The sequence below is a fragment of the Taurulus bubalis genome (assembly GCF_910589615.1).
Source record: "Taurulus bubalis genome assembly, chromosome: 7".
NCBI lineage: Eukaryota > Metazoa > Chordata > Actinopteri > Perciformes > Cottidae > Taurulus > Taurulus bubalis.
This window is the reverse complement of record NC_136595.1, coordinates 18,339,361-18,360,589: the sequence shown is the minus strand read 5'-3', so window position 1 is coordinate 18,360,589 and position 21,229 is coordinate 18,339,361. Positions and strand designations below refer to the sequence as shown.

General features: G+C 41.1%; 1 protein-coding gene across 1 annotated transcript in view; it reads right to left on the bottom strand.

Annotated features, from left to right (window-relative positions):
• adgrl2a (adhesion G protein-coupled receptor L2a) overlaps positions 1–17,463 on the bottom strand; it is a gene marked incomplete at its 5' end in the record, with an annotated part of 69,388 nt that extends 51,925 nt beyond the window's left edge. Inside the window, one exon of the mRNA XM_079221330.1 lies at positions 17,388–17,463. Coding sequence (XP_079077456.1) covers positions 17,388–17,463 — 76 coding nt within the window. The remainder of the gene's footprint in view (positions 1–17,387) is intronic.
• Between the last annotated feature and the right edge of the window lie 3,766 nt (positions 17,464–21,229).

The window sequence follows — 21,229 nt, the reverse complement described above, 5'->3', positions numbered from 1 at the left end:
GAAACTAAAAGTGAACTATACGTAAACTATAGCAATCCAAACATGGGATATATTTGGTCAGCAGCTTTCTAAGGCGGTGACATGTCAAGTATGAGAGGAGAGCGGCGTAGAGCTTAACAAGATTGCCAGCTGCCCCTCTGTGGACTTTGACTAAACCACTCGCAGCACCGAATAATAACTACAGCCTCCTCTTGTGCAGTGCAGACTCTGTCACCTCTTTGAACCATTTAAATAACGGTGTTGCTACCTGAAACTTGGTTGATGACTGTGTTGTTAGAGCTTTCGAAGCCTCTATTTCCCTAATGAGTTTTAGTTCACAGTCACAGGATAAAGAAGAAGAAGAAAATAAGAGCTGTTACTATTCATCATGTACTTATTTGTTTGGCACCTGGAAACGTGCGACCGATCCATATGTGCAGTTGTTTATAATTATAAAGCACTTTTTCTTTTCATGAGTCATGCAAGATATTCTCTGTGTGGCAATGGTTTTCTTGAAGCCACAGACTTCAGCTTTGCTAAATCAACCGGGTTCATTTTACCCTATTGAATGCTGATCAAGTAGCTCCCAATATCATTATCTTAGTCTGGTTAAATGCAATGCTATAATGACAGGAGATTATTCTTCTATATTACGCCCCTTTCCAGGAAATACTACTGTGGTATTTTACAAAAGGAAGATAAATGTCAGTTTTTATTGCCTGATCCTCCGTTTGTGCACTAATCAGGTGATAGTCCGTCTTTTTCCTCAGGTAAGCAAAGGATGTATCTGTATGGAGGAGGGCAGCTTACCTATCTAACCTCTGTAATACTTTATTTGTTTGGGAGCATACAATCATCAGGGAAGGATCTTTTTTTCCTCTACTTGCTCTTTTTGACAGCAAACTTTCTCATGTGACCAATAGGCATGGAAAAGTATAGGCTTTCAGATATGATAGGTATCAGCCATATATCATATATATATATATATATATATATTATTTCTGCAGCCCCTTTTCTCTCTGGAGTCAAAAAGAAACGCTTAAGGTGATAAACAATTTATCAGAGAATGTTGGCTTGAGAGAAAAAGCCCAAGTGGGAAAAAATGAAAACACTGCATGTTAGGAACAGGATTGGCAGCCAATCTTGAGGTCATGTCAATGCACTTCAGCATAGCTCCATCAAAAGTCAGCAATACACTGTGGAGCAACTACAGGAACCAATGTAAAAACACCAGTCAATGCCACATTACAGTTTGTACAATTTCTACACTCAAAACCTGATATGATAATGACATATGATGGAGACACGTGTGTGTGCTCTTGTGTGTGTGTGTGTGTGTATATATATAACATAAATAATCAACTGAATCCGAGTTCGTCTTACTTCAGAGGTCAAACAGACTTCACACGGATCAATTGGGCAGCAGTTACATTCGGCTTGGTGGGATGCATTACATTGCTCTGGCCTATTTTGTGGCTGGAAGTGAACTGTTTTTTTGGCCATGTGCAAGACCTCTTGAGTTTGATCTCCAAATCCGCAGCCAAAACCACTGATGCGCTGTGTCTCAGGAATACTGTTAGAACACTTAAATCTGTAGAGCCTTCACAGTCTCAGCTTCTGGTTTTATGATTTAGAACTGATGCAGACTCTTTGCTTAAGTAGGAAAACAGAGACTGGAGCAATGAGGAGATAAATGTGTGCTCAAGAGTACTGTAGGACTGTGCACTAAAGAACTTCTCAACCATGCTGATAACAGGCTCTATAATAACGCTACATTTTCGTGTTCAAATCTCTGGAAATAAATAAAATTGCTGCCCTCTAAGTATACTTTATTTGCCAGCAGTGTGTGCATCATGGACCAAAAGCATGCTCGTCAACAACCTCCAAAAGCCTCTCTCCATTGATTAGGCCCCAGGCTGAACTACTTTTCACTCTGGTGTTGTGTGGTATTTTTGATACAGTGGGGGATGAGTGACACAGACAAATCTAAACAGGGACACCCAGTGCAGAAAACAATAGAGTTTAGTCTACAATGTGTCTACAATCAAATCAGCAATGCTTGGGTGTCTTCTCTAACGCTTGGGTTAATTATTTAATTACATTTGAGAAATTGCTCAGAAAATATCTTCTCCACACTGTGGTGGATCGAGGAAAATATATCTTCAACTACAACATTTGTATACAGAAATAACTACTGATTAAAAGAATCAATTTTTTTTTGTTTTGTATACTACTTCAATAACAATTTCAAATCTGCTCCTACTATATTTATTTTGCATCAGTTATTTTATATTGTACAGTATAATGGAGGGTTTATGTGACTGCTTCAAATAAATCCTCTTATCAGTTTTCATACAGGTATTGTGAAGACACCAAAACACCATCAATCAAGTTCTGGCACGACAATGAATTGCAATAACGACAGAAGAATCTGATCACAGTGGATCTAATATAAGAACAATCCAATGTTTATTATCTCACTTAAATACATAATTCAAATGAGACAGAAAAGTAATCATTATTTTTTTCATTACCATAATGACTCACGGAAATGCATATGAAAATGATTTACTTTCCATAAGGTAACAGTAAACCATATCAAGAATATCAATCTGTGGATTCCTTTTCCTTCGCACTTCTCCTGAGAAGTCTTCTAAAGTCACAACTAGAACGATGTATTGGAGCAATCGTGTTTTAGGGGCCATTTCCTTTTACTTCTGAGATTTCGACTATTGGATAAAGGCTTGTTTGAGCAAACTAAATGGTGCACACCACTAGTGCACGGGTGCAAAAACAAAACCCCACAACTGTAACCGCCACTCATTCAAATTCAAAGGGAAACTCAGCACCCTCCTCTTTGGCGGTAGCACACACTTCATATAACTCCTCGCAATACAAGATGCTATTTGACAAGCTTTGATGTACGTTCACTCTGTGATAGTGCATCCAATGACAAAGGCCGGAAAAGAGGTGCTTATCAATACGAACACCAAAAAGATGAGGAGTTTTACATTCTATGCACTAATTAAACGCCAGGGAGAAAAGGATCACAGCATAGTCAATTAAACACGATGTGAAAAACTCAATCTTGTGACCATGGCAACATGGTGCAGCAGAGACATTACTGGTCAGATCCTTATCACGGTCATGCTGACACTAATCAGGCATTCTGGTCACCCATCACCCACCACCACTACCACCACTAGAAAAGCATTTTAATTCCTCTCCAGCTATATAACAAGCATTGAGCTGAGCAATGATCAGTTGCATTGCACAACAGAAGAAAAAGCACACAAAAAACATTGGGGTCCTAATTTATTCTCTCCGCCCACACACTGAAATGACATTTTAAGAAATAATACTGTCATAATTAACAACCACCATGTTGAAATTAGAATTAAAACCAATTTTGGTGTTGTCCACTCGAAAACAGCCGTTTGGTTTGTTTAAAGCACATGATCACTCAACCTTATGACAAGTGCTTATTGAACACGCTGTTATCACATGCTAGTAATTGACATTGATTGGTGCACAGGGCCTCTATTTCCACGGGTTATAGCACTTTATTACGCCAATGAGGAACCTCTATTTAAAGCTTCCCAGACTGGCATTTACTACCATGTATAACCTTTGCAATAAGAGTCTGCAGCTGGAGAACTGCAAGAAACTCCCGTCCATAAAGTGGACCCATTATGCCTCCGCTCTCTGGTGCTCTAATGTTTTAATTCATTTTTTTTCCCACACAGATGAGCCAAATCAATTGGAAAGTGACCATCTGGTAGGATATGAGTGTCACTGAAGCAGAGGTAATGAACAAAATGTCTTCCTATTTCACACAAACGAGGAGTCATTAGGACCTTCATCAGCCATGTAGAGACCTTATCCCATGTGGTCCCATGAAACTGGACATTACCACATTCAAACTAAAACAGGACTAACATAATACAGATATTAAAGAACATGTAGATTATACACAGCTAAAATGCAGCGTCTGAAACTGTTGTAGATTTAATCAAGGCAACAAACTTGAGAAATTCCCAGTTATATGAAAGTATTCCACTATTTCATAGCGCTGATTATGCAGCATTAATGACAGAGGAACTATTCTGCTTTTCTCTTGCCTCCAGGAAATGGTTTTCATATTAAAATGACCCTTTGTAACTTGAGTTAAACATGCTTCCAGAGTTAGTCCAGGGGCAAAGCAGAGGCCCATCAAAAGGCCTATTCAGCCACTCACGCTGCCGTCATTGTGGCCAGAGCACAAAAGAGGTCTCCAGATTATTTTTTGATGTGAAACCAGATAATTCTTCTGTCGAGAGCCCAATGAGAAATGTGATGGGGACGCTCCTGATGCTTGTCGTCTACCATTGACACGGCCCTTTGATTTTCCTCACTGTTCTGATGAGAGCTAAACAGCTGCTTGTAAATGAGATAGCATTTCTGCTCGGCCCGCCATTATTCTGCACTCCTGAGCCGACAAGGTCGCTTGCTGGGGGGATGTGGGGTGAAAGAAAAGTGTGGCCTATAGCATTAGCTTGGAGCCACAGGAAACACAGCTTGAGTCTAGCTGCCACCCCATCCTTTCCCTCCTCCTCTCTATGGCACAAGCAAAGGAAGTCTGTGAAGGAAAGGAGACCTTTAAGTCAAGACTCTTCCAACAGTGCTGATTCTATAATCCAGAGATATCCTTTACAACAGCATGTATTCTTAAGAAGTCAGGTCCACACAGAGGAGGAGAAGAAAGAAAATATTGCATATATCCTGCAAACAGCAGGCTATGGGGTAGACTGCTGACTTTGTGTGGCCTTTCAGAAAAAGAATTGCACTGCTGGTTTGACAGATATTGTTCTTTTCAGTTTCTAAACATTAACTTTAACTCAAAAATATGTTTCTATTTTTTTTTTTTTACTTTGCCTGTTGAAAGCTGATGTCATTTCTTGGGCACGGCTAACAGCAGACGACAGTCAGTTATGTTGAGGTTGTTTCTCCTCTGTAATTCAGAGCATAACATCTGTAGATTATTAAACTCTTTGACAACTGATGTTGAAATTATGACTTATGTGCCACAGATTTGCTCATAGTTATATCGGAGATGATCAGTGAACCCAAAGCTATTATGTAGGGGGGAAAAAAACATAGATTTATCCGTTCTTACTTCATCCATCCAAAAGTATGATGCAGTGCCAAAAAAAAGAAGCCTAAAAGCAATGAAGGTCTTGCCTAAAAAACGAATTTAAAGAAAAATGTATCATAAGTCTTTTTCTTTTTTAAACCATGAAAAAAAGATCACACTATGATACTAGGTAATGTAAATGTGTGTAGTCTTTGCAACCTACTTTCATACAGAGAGAAGGAGACAGGAACAGTGAACGATATTGGGAGAAGAAGAAGAGGCGAAGAGCAGCAGGAGAACGAGCTTTCCAACCTCATTTGTATTCTCCACCATCCAATTCACTCCAGTTCATTTACATCTCCGCTACTTCCATAGCAACAGCAGGGGGGCTATCAGGAGCATCTTTGATATAGGTACATGACTGAAAAAGATCTTGTCATTTCTCTCTGAATAGACAAACACGATGTTGTCCCCCTTTTGTTGTTAAAGCGGGCTTCTTTAAGCAGAAATGTACCCTGTCAGAGACTCTTTTTTTACATTTACTCTATTCCTCATCCTTAACCATCGTGTGTAGACACAGAAGTCTGTACAGGAAATGCTATCACTGCAAAGAAAAGAAATGTGATCCTGTAGCTTAGAACTTAATGATTTTACTGCGTAAAAAAAAAAAACATGGACAGCAGCAAAGACGGCTAGCCAAGAAAGGTTTGTGTTTTTTTCTTTCTAATCCGAAAGAATTTGAACAAATACAAGGCATCAAGTGTTGCCGCCAGACAAAATGATAATGCACTGCACCAGCAGGAAAACACAGCCTCATCAAATTCCATGTACACTTGTATGTAAATCAACCTTAAGGCCTAATTAAGCTCTATGGGGCTCATCAAGGTCATAAATCCCCTTTTTTTCATAATGCATTATTGACTTCACATCATCTGCACATGTCGGCTGACTGCACTCGCACAAGCACACAATGTCATCTCACTGTCTAATATCGGATAGCCCTGGGGCCAGGCGGCGTGTGTGTGTGTGTGTGTGTGTGTGTGTGTGTGTGTGTGTGTGTGTGTGTGTGTGTGTGTGTGTGTGTGTGTGTGTGTGTTTGTGTGGGAGAGAAGGGGGAATGTTTTTTTTAGGTCACACAAAAACCAAGGACATCTTCTCATAATGAAATGGCTGAGATGACCATCACAGAGTAAATTTTGTCCTTAATAAATGGTCACTGGTAGACTTAAGCCTTGAATTACAATACATTTTAAGATGATCAAGGATAGGCCGAGGCTTTGTGCGAATTCCATTGTGAAAGTGTGGCAAGGTAAATTTGGTTCAATTAAAAATAATTTGGAAGAAAACATCGTCCGAACACTAAATTAAGAAAGTACGTAGAATGGAATCTCACAGTTTAAAGGGTGAGAATTGAAATTGAGTTGATTACTCTTGTCCTCTACTAATCAAACAAAATGTGTTTTGTTTAATTAGTAGAGGACTTGAGTCATTCCTGAGGAGAATTGATATAGTGCAGTCCCTGCTGAGAGTCACAGTGCCTTTTAGTGGCAGCCAGCTCTTTGGACCTCATTACTCAGCCTTATCAGTGCTAACATTTCATAAGACATCAAATGATAGAGTTTAACCTTGATGAGGATGTGAGTCTTTTTCTCTTCCAAAGACCTTATATGGATTTGCTATGTGTTGGTCAACTTTTCCTCCTATATTATTTCCATAGTTTCCATTACAAATTATGAAAAAAATGTACGCTGACACATTGGGTAGCCCAGACTTCCTTCTCTGCTCCAATGAAGCGTTTGATGCTCCTCGATTCAATAAGGAAGCATTTCCCACTGGGTCACCAGTGGCAGTACACACAAATGAGAAGGGTCCATCTGCTTGGTTTTGCATTCCCAAAGTGTACTTCCTCAAGCAGACCCCAGCAGTGGTTCCTCTTCCCGAGTCTCATGTGTATGCATTTGTGCCACATTATTCAGAGAGTGCTCAAACTGACCCCCACCTGGCATTTAAATTCCCTGACCGACTGGGTAGTCATGCCCTGATGACACGACTGCTGCTCCAACTGAATTCTTTATTCAGCTCTTATTCAGACTAGACGGCCGTCTTGGTAGCTTCTAGGTTCGGTGGATTGTTATGTGACACAACACGACTTGACTTAGATACACTAGGCTCCGCCTTTGTCTCCTCACTGGGCTCACTCAAGATTATGCTCATTTTCTGCACACCTATGAAATATTTCTCTGACAAATGCCACACAAAAGCAAAATAAAGTATTTATTTTTACGAAATAATAGTTTTTTATTTGATCAAGGGACTATTATGCTTAGATTTCCTGCTGTTCAAGGATTCCATCTCATAATACTGTACTTGGAGAGGAAGCTGTCCAAGCGAAAATTGAATTTGACTCTTGTTTCAATTCATCAAGGATTTATTGGCTGCTATTCATTATAATCCAGAGGCTGAATATTATCTTGATGACCTTCCATCACATATGCTTTTTTCCCCCTTCAGTGAACTGATTGTTATAACATTCAAACGAAGGTTCCCCACAACATTGTTTTATCAGAAACTTTCAGATTTGGATTAACCTCATTTGAATCCGTTGCATAGACTAAGCCTGCTTCACTCCTCCATCTGTGTCCAGCCCTTACATGTCACAGCAGGAGCTTTGAAGTTCTCATTTAAGGATTTATCAGATGTCTCGCGTGCTTATCGGCCTTAATTTTTGGTCGTTGGCTATTTACAAATAATTTGGGGACATGTGGTGTGTGTGTGTGTGTGAGATGGAAATTAGAGCAACTATTAAGCAAGAGGCAATGCTCCAGTTGGGTCAGTGTTATAAGACGCTTTAATATACAAAGAGGGTTTGATTCAAAATGACTTATATCATTTGATATTGTTTTGTAATGTCTCAACAGTTGAAATCCATCTGCTGACTATTTTCTTCAGCCCATTATTTACTTGCGTGGGATGCTTAAGGGTAGAGGCCCACGCCTTTAACACACAGACACACTCAGGGGTCATAATGACTCAGGAGGTCAAACGCTGAGTCACAGGGGGACAAGTCGTAATGATCTACCAGAGTTATGTTTGATAACAAGTAAAACCACACCTCATGACTTCTTTGGTCCAAATAACGACCTACAAATATGGGGCAATGAGCTGGAACTATTTTATTGTTGTCTCAAGGCCTTTTATAACCCCCTGGCTTTGGTCATGTAGGTTTTAAACAATCGGTAAAGAAAAGCCTATAAAAAGTTTCAACAACAGGAGAAAATACTGAATGTATCAGTGAAACTCTGTAACTTAACAAGCTTTGTAAATGGGCACTCAGAGTTCCTTTGGTTCTAAATCCTTTATATTTATGGGCGTAGTTTCACCACCCCTCGTTTACAGGAGCCTCTTCAGGATTTATAGCTACTCTAAATCAGGCTGGAAAGCAGGAGGACAAAGAGGATTCCACGAAGGGCAAGCAGGGATATCTTGAATCTGACTCTCAAGCGTGAACTGTAAAATCTGTGAAATCTTAAGCCTTTGAAAAAATGATATTCCCTTAACAGAATCTGTCATTACCAGTTTTACAATCAGTTTTCATAACATGGCATCCAAGCCATAACCGCTCTTTCCTGTGCTTCAGTGAACATGCCTTTCAACAGAATCCTCACAATGAAAACATGATTACATACCCTGTGAACACTTGCAGATTGTTGTTGTTTATATTGAGTAGTTCAGCTAATATGGATTGGAAAACTCACAGGCATCAGTCAATGGTTTCATAAATATCAGTTCGCAAAAGACCACTTCAATGAGCTCATCCCTCGGTACTCTTGTTGCTCAAATCAGACGCTGCAGGGGGATTTAATTGCTGACATTGATGAAAACATGTAAATCACAGTATGAAACAGCATACACAGTGACAGTACATTGATAACAGTTGGCATCAGTCTCCAATCTACAGAAAAAGGTGAAGCCTATTAGCTTACTAGTTAATATTGCAAGGCTGCACTCCATGTGACCTGAATGTTGCAGTCTAATCACCTTAAAATTCCACGGTATTACAGTAGCAAACAGGAAACCAGGCTACATTTGCCCTTTGACCAGCTGAGCTGACTCATTTGTCTGGTGCGAGGTGTACTTGTTAGTTCCTTTCTAAAATACCATCTACAGTGGAGTGGATAATCAAAAACATTCCCCTCGTCTGCCCATTCCAGACTTCATGAGCAGTCCTTGCATGAGGTCTGTCTGCAATCCTTGATGTCGAGTACACAGGTTCTATAAGCATAAAAACATGTCAGAACCTAAGAGCCTGTTGTAGTGTTTCCCATTAATTACATAGACTGTGCGGGCACCAACGTCTATTTTGTTCCGCACCAGTTTTTTAATGAACCGATACTTTTTTTCTCTACGAGTGGGCTGGCTCTCTCTGGGCTCTCTTGAAAGCGGTGCGCAGTGAACGGATGTAGATCGGCTTGGAAAGTGAAAGTCAGCTTTCAGAACACCTCGCCATGACTTTGCCACTTCCCGAGGCTTGAAACTAAGTGCTCGATGCGCCCTCACTCTCTGCGGGAACTGAGGGAGTCCCATGTTCCCGGCCCGGCTATGAACTGGAGCGGACGGTCCTCAGTGTGGGATCTGCGGCGATGTCGCCAACCCCTCGACCGGTCTCGAAACGAGGACCCCCCCTCTAGTGTGACTTATTTTCATATTTATACATCATGACTGGATGATGAAGATGAAGTAAAAGTCATGCATTGAAAATGTTACTTAAGTAAAAGTACAAAAGTATTAAAGTACCAAAAATAAAAGTATACTCATTATGCAGAATGGCCCATTTCAAATAATGGGTCTGTAACATTCTACTATAATTATTGATGCATTAATGTGTTCATCGCTTTACTGTTACATTTGGTAAAGGTGGAGCTAATTCTCACTACTTTGCATATGTATTTATTAGACCAAATACTACTAATAATAGCTCACAGTTTATTAGTTGATTTATAGTTTGTATAACTAATAAATAATACATAATAAATAATATTGACGAATAAATGTAGTGACGTTAAAATGACTATATTTCCCTCTGAGGTCTCTGTATAAATATTCATGCATCACCCCTATTCAGGATCGCGGGGGTGCTGGAGCCGATCCCAGCTGGCATTGGGTGAAGGCAGGGTTCACCCTGGACCTGCACCCTGCAGGGCTGACACATAGAGACAGACAACAATTCACGCTCACGTTCACACCTACAGGCTATTTGGAGTTGTCGATTAACCTAAGCTGCATGTCTTTACACTGTGGAAGAGAGAGAACCCGCACTGCCACGGGAGAACATGCAAATGCCACAAAGTTGTACTTAAGTACAGTACATGAGTAGCCAAAATGCAGTTCAAGAACAAGAGAACAGATTTGTTTAAGAGCACAAAGTTCTTCATTGATTTAGCCTCCTAATTTGCTCTCAAAGTGCACCAGATTGATGCCTTAAACTTTCAAATGTAACACAATCTTTTGCTGGGTAGCATGCCCGCGGAGCTCCCTCTGAAGTCCACCCATCACAGTCTCACAAAACCTGTGGGAAGCGCTGTGTTGTGATACGGGTATTTTCTCAACACACATTCCCTTTTGAGCTAAAGACATTGTTTTCATTCTGCCACAACAGGTAACAAATAAAGAACACAGGAGCAAACAAAAACTTTAAAACTGGAGGCATATCTCTGACAAATTGAAACCTGCTTATACAGAAATGCCCACATACTGGTAGTCACATCTGCCACGGCCCGATCAGAGACAACCAACAAAAGCACAACACAATAAATGTTCCGTGAATAATAGGTCTTTAATAATATTTGTTTTTTTCTGTATTTGGGATTCAGAGAGGAGACTCGATGGGTTATCGGAACATATTTTGTAGATTGTTTGGGATATACTTGTTAGGCGCCAACATATTTCTACCTGAGCAAGAACAAAGTGAGACAAAGCATGACGGTGAAGCACGAGGCAGATAGGGACATGTGGGTAGATGACTAATCTAGGGTGCCTGAGATCCCACCCAGCGAGGGCCTTGTGAGACCCGTGTGAATGCCCATTATCCATAAAGATCACCACCGAGAATGATGAGAGAAGGTAGGTTTCACACTAAGTATGAGGCTCTGTCACGCTGAACCACTTCTCCAGACAAGTCTGAAACCCAATTAAGGGCCATGTTAGAGGTTGAGCACCATGGCGAGCAACACGGTGCTGTTGTTTTGTGTGGCAAGTCTGCAAGACTCATGACTTAATTAAACAAATGGCCACATCCTTGCAAAAGAAACTAAGTGAGAAGCTAAGGGATAAATAGCCTCATAAAATACCATTTGCAGTGTCCGTGCTATAACAAACACACGGAGAAGAGCACTCAGAGTTAAAACAAGGCAGCGTGTCTCCTGTCTAAACTGCTGGATCGGTGTCACGGCCGAGATCCCACCATGAGTTATGGACGGCGACAGCCCACAACAAACTAATGATGCTTTCCAAGGTTATTTCTGCATAAATAACCATTAAGAAGAATGCTGATGCAGCAGCCCTAACCCACAGACACATAGAATAGGTCACTAGGATGGAGTTAAAAACATTTGGCAAGGGCAATGAGTTAATAATCATGAGCTTCATACATTCTGGGTTAGTGGGACATCGCTTAACTGCCTCGGTGCCAGGTGAAGACAGGGAGACGGACTTTGTTTGGGTTGGAGGGAGGCATAATGTCAAGAGCTCCGCAACGCTCTTGCATGACAAACACCAACATGGAGCCACCGGTGACAAAGCCCTAATCCTGAAAATCCCTCCTTCCTTTGCTGAAAATCCTAATGAGGATTTGAAGTGCTCGGCAGGGAGGAGACCCGGGGGCTGTGGTTACACCTGGCCACTGCTTGCTCTCCCACCCATTGTCTCCTTATCTCCCTATTGGCCAAGCCTGGCTGGCGATGAAAGAGACATGACAGCATGGTGGGCCTTCGTACACAGGCCCCACGCCTGCCTGGCTCCACGGGAAGCCAGATTCCACAGTCTGCCGCAAACAACCAGGATGACATCAAGCGGGAGGTGGAAAGACAAAACCGACAGTAGTTGATGACTAAAGACATCCGAGACAAAGGAAAGATTTACCCCTTTAGCCTTAACTGTTTTAGTGCCGTCTCCAATCAAATCTTAACAGGCAAATAAGTGTTTCATATAGTAATTACCTAAGAAATGATTGTTTCTTTTACAAATTAGCTATGGGCCAGCCTTTTCAAAGTATCTTTAATGCCAAATTAAGTGGTCAGGGAACAGGAGTGTGGCACCGCAGCAGGGTGCTATTCTTTTCCACGGACACAACTCTGGCACAAATTAGTCCATCAAAGAACAGGCCTACAGCCCGCAGTTCTGAACATTGAGACTTGACAGATAGTATTTGGATTATTTCTTTTTTTCTCAAGATAACATGCACCACAAAGCTGCTGAGAGAGGCACCTAGTCGGAAGGATGAAAAGCAGATTATTGGTAAGCACAGATATAGTATCTCTGCCCCTAAATAATAGGCTTATGATATCTGAATGTTTACCTGATTGGATTTAGATGTTAGATACTAATCTGCATTCCATGACCACGATCAGCCGGCCCTAATACAGTTAAGTATGGAATGAGTGCAGGAGGTTCTATGAGTGGAACAAAAATGAAGGAATGGCCATTTGCAGGACTTTCTATAAATATCCTTTCATGGTTACAAGAAAAGGCTAGTAGGAGTAAATAGGTGATGGCATAGCACTGGGAAGTGCTGGATCCTGTTCTCATAAGTTCGGTCTCACAATAAGCCCTGGGCTTTTACTTCCAGTAATTACATTTCAGAACACCTTGATTGTCTATTTCACTCCATTCACTTTGAGATGAAGGCTTTAAGTCGCTTCTCTTTTCCTTTCACATGGTACAAAAAGAGGACTTTTAAAGGTGCCCTTCCCTGTTGCAATTGAGAAATCTCAAACACTTCAAACATTTCAAGCTTTGGGGAGAAACAATAGTGTGGTTTCAGGGTGTACGGAGGGAACAGAAATTCTCTGTGTCAGACTTGTTGAAACAAGTTCTACCTCTGAAACGCAGCTTTTATATCACGGCCAGCTCTGCTTGTTCCCGTAACCTCACATGCCCCGTAGTCACGGTACGACAACATGGAATAGAGAAAACAATTATTGTTGCACTTGTATGGATCATGGTCGTTCACTTATTGTAAAGTTTGCACAATGTAACACCATCACTGCCGAGTGATAAAGACGCGCATCGCGTTTCTTTGATCACTTATCATTTCAAAACCGTAAACTCGATCACAAGTAGTTGGAGTGCATCAACAGCAATGTAACAACAGACACATTTTCTCCTAGTATATTCTTGGCGCTCCGTCTCGCATGTTGCCAGCATTGCCCTCCCAGCTCTTGACACAGAATCCTTGCTCTGCTCTCTAATTCTGTCTCACTGTAATTCTAACAATCTTCTGGAAAGCCTTTGAAGAGAGCGAGTGGCTGAGCTAGGTGTGAATTGTTATTCTGTTGCTGATACAGACAAATCCCTTCAACCCCACCAGACTTGACTAAATTATTTCGGAAGACATGGGAGCCAATTTAACCATGTGTTGGCGGGGAAAATCACCTTGGTTTTTACATTTTGCAAAAAAACATTATTACTTCATAAATTACACCTTCATCTCATTTTTGGTGGGTTGCTATGGTGACATCCGCAGAGGACACCGGTAGGACAAAAGGAAATAAACCTGCAGCTTCAAAGAAGATCACTCTGAAAGCCTGAGGGCAAACTTGTGTTGATGCAAAACAATATCAAAGCAGGTCAGAGTAAAGCATTCTGATTAAAGTGATAGACAGATATGTCTTCATATCTCCTCACCTCTCTCATCAACCATAAAGTACTAATCTGTGCTGAAAATTGCTCAATAAAGGAATGTTGTGTAATGCCATTTTAAAGGGGCAATCGAGCAATTCAGTATTTCACTACCATACATTTGAGAACCTGTTAGATTTAAAAAAGAAAAGGTTCAAATCAATGCAGCAAAGGACAATGCATCCTGTCCTTTAGTCCCTAGTAAGCTACAATAGAAACTGGTTCCAACCCTAATCCCTCATACAACTCATTAATATATTTTGTTAGGCCCTCCCTGCTTGCTAAATACCCCTTTTCCCGTCACTCAAACTCCACACCCCCAGTGTGTGATGCAGACTTAACTTTCTTTAAAAAAAAAAAAAAAGCCCAAAAAAGAGTCTCAAGAAAAGAAAATCTTTTAAGTCCAAGCCAGGATAACCCCTGATGGCATTAGCAGACTTTGAAAATCTCCCTCTAGAGGAACAGACCACATGATGCAACGGTTTTAACAGGCTGGGTCGAGCGCCAGGTGACGACTAAACTGAACTCGATGAGTAAAATCGGTGCCTCTGAAATGAAATTGATGCCAAATTGCAGAATTTATACTTGTGACCCTTTAAAACTGGGGAAATGTTTGAATTGTATGTTATAACCAAAACCCAGATGACATTGAGTCTCATATCATTACGCCTTTGCTGATCTTGACATTGATTACAGTACCTATGTCACAATAAGGCCCTCCTGGGATTTTTGTAGCATTACAGGCATACTGCAACAGCGCTGGCTCAAATGTATGTTCCGAGAAAAATCCCAGTACCTGTATTTGAAAAAATAATGACTATAGTTTTTTCTACCATGGCTGTAAAAAATACTGCCATCAAGAGAAGCTGCTCACAAAAGGGACGGAAAAAAACAAACATATAATATCTCCAGTAAGGCATGGTTAATTCTATATCCATATCATTCGGTTCAAAAGCTCTGGGTCCCCAGGGCTCCTTTGATATGTATAACACTATGCCACAAATAACGTTTATGTATATATAGCATAATTAAAATGGTACGCCAAATCAGAGATTTTAGAAAGTAATGTCACTTACTCGGCTGCCGGGGTTGTGGATGCATACAGGCGTTTTTTTTCAGATGTGAATAAAATAATGAAAATGGGAGATGAAAGGCATGGGAAGAGAGGATGTCAGCTGAGTGAATACAAATCACAGTCGTGTGTAGATGTCGAACCGATGCAGTAATATGTGAAGGATGGGACAAGCAATGTATAGAAGGAGAACAGAGAGGAACACAATCCCCCACAGTTACAGTTTCAATCTTGGCTCTGAGTATCTCTTCCTTCAAATACTAAAAACGAGGGGAAACAAAACTTGAGACTATTTACAGCCTTCCACTAACCCATTTAATTCAATTATAAAAATGCATTAAAAATATATTAGGGGTAGGCGTAGTTTAATGAAGCATGTTTACTTGGGGATATTGTTTGTAATGAACTGCTTCTGGACTGATCTCTGTGGTTGGCATAGGGAATGGGAGGGAGGCGAGGGGGGATGGGAACCAACAAGAAGAAGAAAGGGAAAGGAAAAATGTCAATAAATAGGTTTATCCCATTGTTACGTTTACTTTCCTTCTTTCCTTCCCATTTGGAATACATATTTTCCTCATGCACCACCTACACCTGTACTCTGTGTCATGAAAAGGAAATCTAATCTACTGCTTACTTTCTCTGTTTGCCTTGGGAGTGTCACCTCTGGATCACATGTCAGCGAGGAGTCTCATAAAATGTACAAATGCCACATTTCTACTGCATGGTACGACAAGGCTCTACTCAACTTGACTCACTTGGAACCGGGTCTTTTTTTTGGTTTTCATTGAGCAAAAATTGTGAGCTGAGCTGATACTAGAATGTCGAGATAAAACACTGCGGACCACAGATTGGTCTGAGAGAGTCGTCACTAGCTCGGCACAGGGCATCATCCATCACAAGCCAAGTTACGGTCAATTAACAATTTTTTCTTAATTCCCTCGACTCAGATTCTAATGGCAGCCAGCAAAATGATGGCGCACACTACGCTGTACAACTGACAAAGTGCAGACGCTCCTGTATGGAAACGATTTAGTGGATGTTGCGTTAAAGGTGGTCTTACAGCAGTTTCACAGTGTCACACTATTTCTATTAGCTATGGATCCCACCTCAACGAAAAAGACCTGGTACCAAGAATAGCCTTAATGCATACCATTAGGCAAATGCACCCTGACCAAGCATTAGGAGTTAGTGGTGAAACGTCAAGATCCCACACTGGCCTCCCACCTTTCAAACACTACCAACTGAGTTCTATGAAGGGCCGGGTGAAACCAGAATTGCCGCAACCGGGGACAGAAACTCTCTGGGGTGATGACTTGTTTTCCTGCCTCTCAAATAAGTTTATTATATAAACCTAGGCTTTGCAATTGCAAACAGTTATCTTTGCATGAGGTTTCTGAAATGGTACGTCAAACCGTATGATTATGTCCAAGCACTTTTATGTGATTTTCTTAATCCACTGAAGCCTATAGAGACCAGCACTTATTTTATGACAGATCAAATCCAAGCCAGATGATACATGAGAAACACATATGGTGTGACTCACAACGGTGTATGAAGCATCTTGATAAATCAATACCTTACAAACTTGAATCAACAACCTTACATTGCTGCAAGTTTTAAAAATGAGTAAAGCAGGTAGAGGGAACAGTTGGCTGGAGCTTCAACAGTTGGCACCAACAAACCCAATCTGCAGTGACGCTTTTGATACATTGCACTGCAAAGATGGCAGTTTATTCTAAATCTAATCTTCAAACATCTAAAGTAATGCACCTCTATTCAAACACCATCATGTACAGGATACAGTTTATGAGATATGGTTTGGATGCATAAATCTTGTAATTACGAGACAGCTGAGAGTGATTTAATCAAAGCTAAATGCACTATGATTAAAATACATTCATGCTTTATATTTCTTGAGGTGTGAAATCTGTGTGTGTCTACCATGAGACGAAACATCTTAGAGAGGAATCTACAAATGGATCCAGCTCCGATGCCACTGGGAACAACTGACGCTTTCAAGCAGAAAATCTCAGACAAATCACAATTTACCAACTAATGAAACCACTCAAGATTATCCCCCATCCGCCTGTGCCCAGTGTCCTCAGAGCAGCATTACTTACACAAGCACCGCCTGCACTCAGAGGATCAGCTTTGGTTGGAGTCACAATTTCACTTCTCATGCTATATTCCTTATTCTATCGCAAAAACATATTTTAGGGCACTAGTCTGAAACAAACCTCATTCTAAATATGCGACAAGAACACTGGCACGAGAAAATATCAGTACGTTTACAGAGAACACAAAGACAACGGTTTCATATGTACTTACCCTCTGTGGAGTGTACTTGGGCCAGTGTGATGAGAAACCAGCAGAAGGTTTGTAGCTTCAGCAGGGAGCATGCCATGGCGCCCGGCGTTGATGGTTTGTGACAGGTTTGTGTGTGACTAAAAAGCTTCTGATTAAAAAAGTCCAAGCTGACTGGTCTCAGAGATGCTCATCATTGATCTTGTCACCTGTGGAGCAGACCAAGAGAGAGTTGTTCAGTTCAGGGATGAAATTTATTCCACGTGGTGAGCTCTGTCTCTGTGTGATTTCACAGAGGAATTCACCCTGTCACACTCGTGCCACAAGGCACTTGATGCTGCATTTACATTCCGCTGCAGAAATGTGACAAACCCTAAGCTGTGAAATGCAACAAACCCACGGAAAGCCACTAAAATAAGCCCAGAAGGTCAATAATCCTGAGAAGGGAAATCCCTTAATGGCTCCTAACCATTTAACAGGCAGGGAGGGGTGGGACCAGCGCAGTCATCAAACAGATAAGACCTGCCCCAATCTATCTCCTCGTGATCCTACCCTTGTCAAGGCTGTGTCAAATTATATTTTCCGTACGTTTCAGAAAGAACATATTTATATCACATTTCTAAATCTTTCAACTATGTAAGATTTTTACATTCCCACAACACAAATTAACATATCAGTAAGAATGTACAAGTGATGCTCACCATGTGCTCAGACTTCTCATTTCCACAATGCACTGTGTTGTGGAATAATAGCTTTCTACCGCAGATAGAAATGTAAAATCAGGCCTGCAGTAACAATCCTGTCAACTCTCCAGAAGAGTTGCGTCGGGAACTGACCGACTGTAAATTGACACGGAATCATAACAAAGGAAATGTTAAATTAACTAACAGTAACATTAAATGCTAAAGATATCCATGGTAATTGCTTGGTGAACATTAGCCAAAAAGCTTTTCATCCTGCTGCAGCCATATCGGTTTGCATTAGCTTGGTGCTTGTCTGAGTAATATATGGAAAGACTATTTTATAATAGAGGTGGATGTATGCAATGTCTTGTGTGGTCAAATGCTGTTATTTTTAGAACGTCTACATGGCTAACTAAACATCCCTTTTTGTAATGAGTTGCATTATAGTGCTTTTTAAGTAGAATTTTCGACTACTTTGGTTTTCCTTTCACTTCAGCAGAGGTTCAAATGTAGCAGCACTTCTATTTGAGTTATGTTTAGTGACTCTTTCCACCCCTGCGCCCCCCAGACAAACAAATAAAGAAACACGATCGAGCAAATGGTCATTTCTCTGTGTTGTGACTGACCACAAACCACCTTATCTCTCCTTGCCTCACACCCCCGCCCCCACCCTCTCTCTTACATCTCCACAAACCAGAATTCCTCTCCCCCCATCTCATCCATACCTGTCCCTCTAGTGCGAGTTTGTTTGAATGTTTGTTTTTGCTCTCTTTCGCTACAAAAGCAAATGGCCTCCTCCCTGTCATGGATACAGTGCTGGAGCTGTGTAGAGTGAAACCTAATGCCTACCTGCGCGCCCAGGCATGCGTTTCACACTACTAACGGCTCCCTTTTGTCTGTGTGTTTACACTGCTGGGCTAAGCTCACTGCTCTCACTCCCATGAACCCTTAGCACACTCACCCTGGGATATGGCATCACTCTGGCAACAAGACACATAGGACCCCATTAGAAACTGTTTTTTTTTCCTTTTTCTTTTTAGGACATTCAAAAACAACATGCCATTTTATTGTGTGTCTACAGCCTGCAATTGTGTGTTAAGATTCAAGGGGCAGTGTGTTATCCATCACCTGAGCAGCAAACGAGAGAACGCAACTGAAAAGACGGTGAGAAATTCTGTTTGTCATGTAGAGTCAGACCTGCCCAGATTGGCTTCGGCTGGCTGCTCCACTCTGGAGAATATCCACGGCCTGAAGATCCTTTGATCTGTTGTGTCTGAGTTCTCAGACGGCGCAATAATTCATCACAGAGAAAACATGCGGAGCGCGCACATTAGCCAACAAAGTTGTAATTAAGCCCGCCATAATCAGCTCATCTAGTATGACATTACGTCTCACCTGAGACCTCTAATTTTAGAGCCATTTAAAAGAGGTTAACAAGAGCAGAGTACACGCAGCCACAGTGTATTCGGTTTCTGTGGAATAATATGCAGGCTTGAGACTCGACAAATGAAAGATAATCACAGAGACCAAACATATTGGATTCTACTGTATTTCACCAAAACCCTAACCCTATTTTTTAGCTGATTAGTGCATGTGGCACCAATTAAGTTTATCAGGCAAGTGACTACAACTAATCAGCCTCCACTCAAGGTCCATACATGTGTAACGAGGCCGTAAGCAGATTGTGTCCACAATAAAGCTGCATGTAGTGAGCATATACTGGGCTTTTTATCACAGTGCTCTAAAACGCATTTTGAGTGCTAATACTGATTAGCTTCATCTGGTCAAACACAGTCTTACTCTTTTGTTCGCTTTGACAATATGTGGATGACACACACATTTACATGTGAGTGATGATAATTCCATTCAATTAGCATTTTATCATGAACAAAATATCGACTGTGAAATTTTTTGAAAGTAACAGTTGACAGTTGAATTACCCAATTTCCACGGTAATAAAGTTGACACAAGTTGTTTGATATCTAACTTTATGTGCAGGCCAACAGGAAATAGTAATATAATGGAAAAGGGAGAGACATTGTTGGTGGTGATTGTTTTTAACATTTTAGAAAGCAGATTCCCACAGGCACTACCACTTGAGGTGATAGTTGTAGCATTAAATTAATTTAGCTGTCACTCAGAAATATTGTTTTTTATTTTCCCACCATCCCTTGTCACTCTTTTATCAAATATAGCTCCCTTTTGCATCTGGTCTCCTCTGTGACCTCTGTGGTGCGTGCACAGAATCCAAACACACACACACTATGGGATATACCTGCCAAGTGCAAATCCAAAGACTGAGGCTATGCCTACTTGGTTTACGACCTTGACACAACGCTGTGTGACAAACCCAATTCAGATTAATTCAGTAGATTAAGTGTCGTATACCCAAAACTTGTTAACACTTAAGTCTTCTATCCAATCACATTGCCTCCTCAACCCCATGTCTATAAAGTACTTTGCTCCTCAGTTTTGCTAATTAAATACCATATACCCGAGTCCAACGAGCATTACATCTGGAACAGGTTAAAAGTGTGCATGTCAGTAAATGTGTGTCTCCGTGTTGGCTCGCCCATGTTTGTGTTTACATATGTAAATTGAATCAATATGATTATTCTTGCTCAGTGTAAGAGAGAGGCGGCGCGCTCAACAGACCTCCTGTGTCAGAATGCCAAGACAAAGACAAAATGCCTTTACACAGCTTTGCCCCCAAGGCAGCCGAGACCCCCTGCCATGAAAACAAATGCAGAATGTAGATCCCCGGTACACGGGGATGCGTGTACTGTAAATCGATGATAACAGTCATATACTTTAATATATTTTGTACCATGCTGTGAGTGTTTAACATTGTTCAGACACCAAAGGCGCATTTCTCATTAAACGTGCCGAGGTCTTCCCTCTCAGCTGGGGGTTTCTTTTCTCTCCCCGCCTTGAAACAGAAACTGACGCCGATCGTACCCTGGCTGTTTTCTTAAATAGCCCTCCACTTGGGTGTGATCTCAGAACAGGTTTTTCACTTCTGCAAGAATGAGTTATTGGACTGGGGCTTGGATAATGTTTTAGTTGGGGGTGAATGGATGGACAGATGAAGAGGACCATCGTGATCACCACTGCTGCTTCTATAGCACTTTCTAAGTGTGCAATTCACTGTTTTGGCTAAATATGAAGTCATTGCAGACATGT